At 33.0% G+C, this 6,976-nt stretch overlaps 1 protein-coding gene across 1 annotated transcript; it reads right to left on the reverse strand.

Annotated features, from left to right (window-relative positions):
* Window positions 1–2,694: 2,694 nt before the first annotated feature.
* LOC143195356 (uncharacterized) lies at window positions 2,695–3,818 on the reverse strand. Its single transcript, XM_076402414.1, has 2 exons — window positions 3,696–3,818; window positions 2,695–3,385 (listed from the first exon to the last, which is right to left on the reverse strand). The coding sequence occupies exons 1-2, from the start codon at window positions 3,705–3,707 to the stop codon at window positions 2,807–2,809; spliced, it is 591 nt and encodes a 196-aa protein (XP_076258529.1). The 5' UTR covers window positions 3,708–3,818; the 3' UTR covers window positions 2,695–2,806.
* Between the last annotated feature and the right edge of the window lie 3,158 nt (window positions 3,819–6,976).

The following is a 6,976-nucleotide window of genomic DNA, read 5'->3' on the forward strand; positions in this document are numbered from 1 at the left end:
AAAACGATTGCCAGTCCAACATCTACCGGTTTTCTTCTCTTGATAATTAATATGACTTCGGTTCATTCAATTTAGAGAAAAGATAAAACAAAGAACTTTTGTTTAGAATTTCAGTTTACAGAGTTTACGAAGTGGCGACTGTTGAAGAGCAAGCACAAAGTGATACAGAGGCTTTAAATCTATTCTAACATATACTAACCCCTATACCTAGATGTTTCGTCACTCATCACGCCATCCAGTTTTAACATAAATACGCAATGTCAATTGTTTGGTTCACAATAATCAATAATTTTTTACATAAGAGAAAATGTACACAAGCACAGACAATTAAAAACCATTTAAAAATTAGGAAATTATTTTGAAAGCAGAAAATGTAGTTTTAAATAATAATCAGAGCTGGCTTGGTTGGCACAGTGGTGAAGGCGAAAGGACGGTCCACCTAGTGTTGCGATAGTTGTGTTAGTGATTGTTTTATATTTGTGATTGTCCTAGGCAAGGGTGTAAAATCCGATAAGTAAAATGATCCCAGTCACGCCGGTAACCTGGCTGGATAAGACCGGATGTCTTCTAGGATTATTTCTAAGTTGGTCACTCGCCAGTCGGCTTAATGCCGAGGACCGTGGTTCGGAGCTCATATTAAACTATAGGTCCAGTCTAGATAATCATACACTTGTTTATTTCTAATAAAACCCAAATTATAATAATTCACATATTCATATTTATCGGTTTTTAACATTATTTAAATTTATTTTTCTCTTATAACATAGGAGCATGGAATAATTCTCGATTTTATATCCAGTAACGTCCTTTCAAAAATATGGTACGACCCACACAATAAGGTAATGGACAATACCTGAATGTAAAAAGACATATTGAGATTTGGAGACATATGGTGGCCTGCTAGCTCATCCCATCTCGCTTGTAACATGATTTATTTGGGGTATAAGTAAAGTGTAAAATGTTCATAGCCTTCTACTGGAGAAGAGTGTAAGAATTGATGGTGAACGAAAAGAATATACTACTAATCTTTCTTTCTCTCTCTCTCTCTCTCTCTCTCTCTCTCTCTATATATATATATATATATATATATATATATATATATATATATATATATATATATATATATATATATATATAGAGAGAGAGAGAGAGAGAGCAATTCCCAAGTAGTGCAGCGATAATGAGCGGAATTTTTACATGTGGGCGAGCTTTGTCATGCAAGAGAATGACTGAGTCTTTTACTTAACGGCCATGAATATATAATAATGCTATAATATATATTACTAGCGATCCGCCCCGGCTTCGCACGGGTGCAATGCTGATACTAAATTAAATACACTACAGAAAAAATATGAACGTTCTATATAAAAACATAGAGGCCCGCTCCGACTTTGCACGGGCATAAAATATATATGCCTGTGTCACTCAATGAAAACTTGATTAAAATCGATCCAGTATTTTTGGTTCATTCATTACTGCCCTTGGCCTGCACGCATTAAATTGGGAGTAAAACAATTCCTCTTCCCCTATACTTACTATGAATATTTCCTGCTATCTTTGGAATATCTAAATTCATACAATTTTTATTACATTTTTAAACGCAAATTTTAAATTTGTAATATCTCCGAAAATATTTGTTTAATTTACATGCTGTAAGGAACCATATTGATCTATATTAATTGCACACTGTATTTAAGGTACTTAATTCGATAAGGATTAATGCCGTATTGCTTAAAATAGCTTCGTAAATAAGCCATTTTATGGTGTACAATACTGTAGTACATTAATTTGATCTAAATCGTAGGGTTAGGCAGCGTTTTTGCTAATTGCTAAATAAGCCTAAAAAAATTGGTTAATTTACGACATCACGTTAGAAACCTCTAAAATTAGCAATGTTGCCTTAGTATATTATGCATGAATCACTCTATCTATTGAAAAAAACCGCATCAAAATCCGTTGCGTAGTTTTAAAGATTTAAGCGCACATAGGGATATAGGGACAGAAAAGGCGACTTTGTTTTATACTATGTAGTGATAAATCTTATTATAAATTAAATTATTATAAATAATTCGAAATTAGAATATATATATATATATATATATATATATATATATATATATATATATATATATATTATTCAAATTCTAAACACATGACAAGCATTTCGCTTATGCCTAATAAAAACCAAATTATAATAATTTAGTTATTTATATTAAAATGAAAACGACCAACAATATATAACAATTTAAAATAAACATACCGTCATCTGCGGATTAATCGAATATATACTCTCTTCTCTGAAACCTTTCTTTTCCCTCCATAATCCAATGGGAACAACTACTTTCATCCTAATGTTTCAGACATTGCTTTCACTAGCAGTCAACAACCTACCGTAATATAGCTCGAGAAAAAAAATTAAAAATCTCTTTAAGCAATGATTAGTCAAATTCTTAGATATTATAAGAACACGGAAAAAGCTTATAGACCAAAAGTTATGGTGAAAGTAGCTCGTTGGTGATTGTTAAAATATATGTATCAATTAACTCGGGAAAGAAAGCATATGAACAGTTATTAACGTATTCTTTTTTTGGTTCTGTTAGTTTCTAATGGTCCATGCTACCGACGTGGAGAAAGTTGAACACAATAACAACGATCGGATTATTAAAAAGGTTTTTTTATTAACAAAAAGATCAACAAATAACAAAAAATATAAAAAAATACATAACAAATAAATGGCAAGGTGATTCGAGATGAGAAAGTTGATGAATGACTTAGGTATCAACAATGATCAGTCCGCGGTGCCGGCTTAGTGGTGACCACCGTGGTCTACGTATTTCTCGTGTTTGGTTTCATGGTAGATGTGTTTGTAGACGGGCACATGGACTGGGTATGGTTTGGATATATGTACTGGATGATGCTTCTCGATCTCGACCTTGTATGGTTTGTTGATGTAGACTGGGACCAGTTTTTCTACGTGGATGGGGACTTTCTTCTCGATTTCCTGGGGCACCAGCTTGTAGATTGGTACTGGGACGGGTTGAGGGACGGAGATGTGAACTGGGTAGGGTTGGGGAACTGGTACCTTAACCACCTGCGGTACTGGGACACCGACTGGATGTGGAACGGGTACACCGACTTTCTTTACAACCGGTACGGGAACAGCCTTGGTTTGCTCGATAGTTTTGGTGGGAGATTGATGATATTCAAAACCTCCACCGCCACCGCCACCGCTAGCGTGCCAACCCTCAGCGCCACCGTCGAAACCTCCGTCGCCTCCTATGTCGTAACCTCCATCACCACCTCCTAGGCCGTGACCTAAACCATCACTCTCTGCAAAGCCTGCATAGACGCAACCAAATGCCAGAGCTAATAAAATAGAGGTAGCCTGAAATCAATAAAAAATATGAATTAGATCAATTTAAATTAACAATAAATAATTATATATTAAAATCAAACCACATATTTTCATAACATATCGTCGAAAAATGTTAAAATGGACAAGAAATCTATACTTTTATAAAATTAAATAATAAAACAAAATAGCATCAACACAATATATCAAAGTAACCATTATGGAAACATTGGAATTCCCATTTTTTACTTAGTACAATAAACAAAATATATAACTAATAAAAACCGTAGTAACTAATAAATGATTTAAAATAATAATAATGTATAAATACAACACTACTCACAATCGATTTCATTTTTGTGCCGAATAACGAGAGAAATTTTCGTAAAGAAAGTTTAGATCGCACTGATGATCGTCATTTGAGAACATTTGCCTTTTATACTAGCGTATAGGTGGGACCAAGCCGGTGAAAGGACTGAACGTAAAAATCGTCAAAAAATAGTTCTTGCACACAATTTTCTGCACCGGAACTGGATGATGGAAGTAAATATTAGTTGCGGGAAATGTATGGGAATCTCATGGGCGAGGAATTATACACGTAAAAGGTTTATTCTAAATGATGCAATCAGTTTGGGCTGTCGAAATAACATTTTTTCTATTAAAATAAATAATCGGTATTTGTGTTACTAATTATTTTTAGATAATAATACCTGAACAAGAACTTTTGGTCGGTTTTAGTTTGAATAATATTCATTTCATAACTCTTATTTGACATAGGTTCCATAAGTTTAACAATTCATAATGGAAGGACTGAATTTTGCTAATTTACAAAACCCATTCTGTTCTTTAAACTTAAAAACAATTACTTCGAAAAATTAAAATATCAATAAATTAAAACATAGACTACTACTGTTCACCAAACCATACAGTGTTGATAAAAATACAAAGTTTGTGATAAAGAGGCACAGGTCCAAATGATTTAATTTTTAACCCTAATTTAAGTGATGACCTGCTTTATTTAAAATTTACGAACACAATCTCTAAGACTTCAGGAAAACGCCACATCTATTGGTTGACGCTCTGATCAAAGCAGCAGGACGGTCCTCTAACGGTCCTACTAATGCAATAGACGCATGTTCAAATCCTACTGGCTCATGTTACGAATAATTGTGATTGCCCAAAAGAACGAAAATGATCCAGTCACGCTAATAACCAGGGTGGGTAAGACCGGATGTCTTCTGGGATGATTCCTCAATTGGTCACTCGCCAGGCAGTAAGCTTAATGCCGAGGACCGCGGTTCGAAGCCGACGTTAAACAATAGCACCTTTACTTTAAACACTTTAAAATATTTTTTAAAAATAAAAAAACAAGATATAGTGTCTAACGAGCTGGTAACCAAAATCGTTTGGAGAATTGCGCAGAAATGTTGCTTTGTATATTTTATCTCGGAGTTTATATGGTCTCTATGTCTTTGGATTAAATTTTATAGCTCCAAATAAAACATTTCACAGTCTGTGAAACCGGGTGAACTAACAGGATAACATATGTTTCTAAATTTCGATATCTCTTTTTATAAAAAATATATCGGCCAATGTCCACTGCCTGCTTGATTACGTCGGTGGTTCCATCTTATTGGAAGCACGTTCTTCTATTTAAAATTGAGAATTCCTCTATGCGATAGAAGTGAAATAATTGCCAATCATATCGTGTCATTCACAATTGACTGCTACGACTAATAATTTTGCCTTTCAAATGAAAATAGACCAGTTGGGCTGTTTGTAGCAGATATGGCTTACCAAAGAGTTACATTGGACTTAATGTTTGAAGTTTTCTTAACATCGTATTCATATCACTTTGTTCTAACCTACAATATCAAAATTCATAACAGAAGGCCAAGAACCGCGGTTTGAAGCCCACGTTAAGAAGTAGGTCCTTTACTTTAAATAGTTTAAAATACTTTTAAATATTGTTAAGTTTGAAGTTTTGTTAACATCGTATTCATATCACCTTGTTCTAACCTACAATATCTAAATTTATAACAGAAGGCCAAGGACCGCGGTTCGAAACCCACGTTAAGCAGTAGGTCTTTTATTTTAAATAGTTTAAAATACTTTTAAATATTGTTAAGTTTGAAGTTTTGTTAACATCGTATTCATATCATTTAGTTCTAACCTACAATATCTAAATTTCAAAACAGTAAAAGAATATGGGCATTCCATATCCATATTTTCTTGTTATCCGAAACTCATCTACGTCTGATAGTTCAAGCCCAATTAATATATGTGCAGAGCTGTCACTCCCTTCGTTCCAACACCTATACTCATTTTTAAATCTCTATTTGTTTCTATTATCTTTTTTAAATATTTCAAAATTATTATACTAATTATTATACTATGGTCACTCTGATCTGATTTGGCATGAGCATTTATTTCAGGTCTACAATTTTTTGTACATCTTTAGTATCCATCTTCACGATTAATATAATTATTTTTCAATGTTCGGTTAAAGTTCCCTCAAACCCGAAAAATGCTGTTTTTCACACAAGGCAATATCCATACTTCAGTGTTAAACACCTATTTTACAGCTTGCGTATTATACTAGTTAGGAAATAACGAAAATTAGTGTTTCTAATTCTTTTAAAGACTAGATATATACTGATTGACAAGCTGATTATACTATAGCACATTTTAGATAAATAGCAATATTTAGTAAAACTTCTTAAATAACAAAATATTTATATTAAAAAGCACGCAAGTTAATTATTTTAATAAATACATTGCCTACACCTCTTAGAGTACTCTTGAATGCAATATATCTACATCCTTTTCCGATCTTTGGAATGTGAAACCTATTTCGATTTTTGAAATAGCATTTTTACATTCATTTTTATTTCCTCAATCGACCTTCCAAAATGGTACTCCCGAAGAAGGTCTTGAAATGTTGGAAATAAAAGTCAATAAACTGAATTGATAATGTTTAATTTTTGATAAAAACATCTATAAAAAAACCAAAATGTCAAAAATTTCGTTACTATTTTGTTACTTTTTTTAATCAAAACAATAAATATCATTTAAAAAACACTTCAACAAATTAATTATTCTCAGATCTACTGTGTGCTACTAAATAAATTCACTAAAGAATGAACATTTAATTGTCTATAACATGTGTGCTATTCTAGTTGAAGTCGTTTCACTTTAATTTATTTTTTTTTATTAAGGAATGAGAAAAAGATAAAGAAAATCAACGATGCTCATCGAGTAAGCGATTTTTACTTTCATTGACGTCGAGAACTCTACAGAGCTGGCTCGATCGGGGGTCGAGGTATCGCGTTTTGCTTTCTATCACGTTCACTTTCGACGGACGCTGTACAAAAAGGAGATCAAGACCCGCCGACAATAGTCTATCATGTCAGCCTGTCGATATATCAGCTGACTCTTACGGGCATATAGGAGAGCAATGGTTGTTTTCTTTACAGTATTTAATCAAGTAGACTTCTAACTATTTCTGTACTAATTCCATTCAAAATAGATTAATAAATATCGATCCAAAAGAACTTCCTTAAATGTTTTTCAGTATATATACACTAAATATGTGACAGATTGTACAATTGGCATAACGGTCAA

This window comes from Rhynchophorus ferrugineus, unplaced genomic scaffold (assembly GCF_030347505.1).
Source record: "Rhynchophorus ferrugineus isolate W39M unplaced genomic scaffold, kcgeb_rfMv2 rfM4, whole genome shotgun sequence".
Taxonomy (NCBI): Eukaryota; Metazoa; Arthropoda; class Insecta; order Coleoptera; family Curculionidae; genus Rhynchophorus; species Rhynchophorus ferrugineus.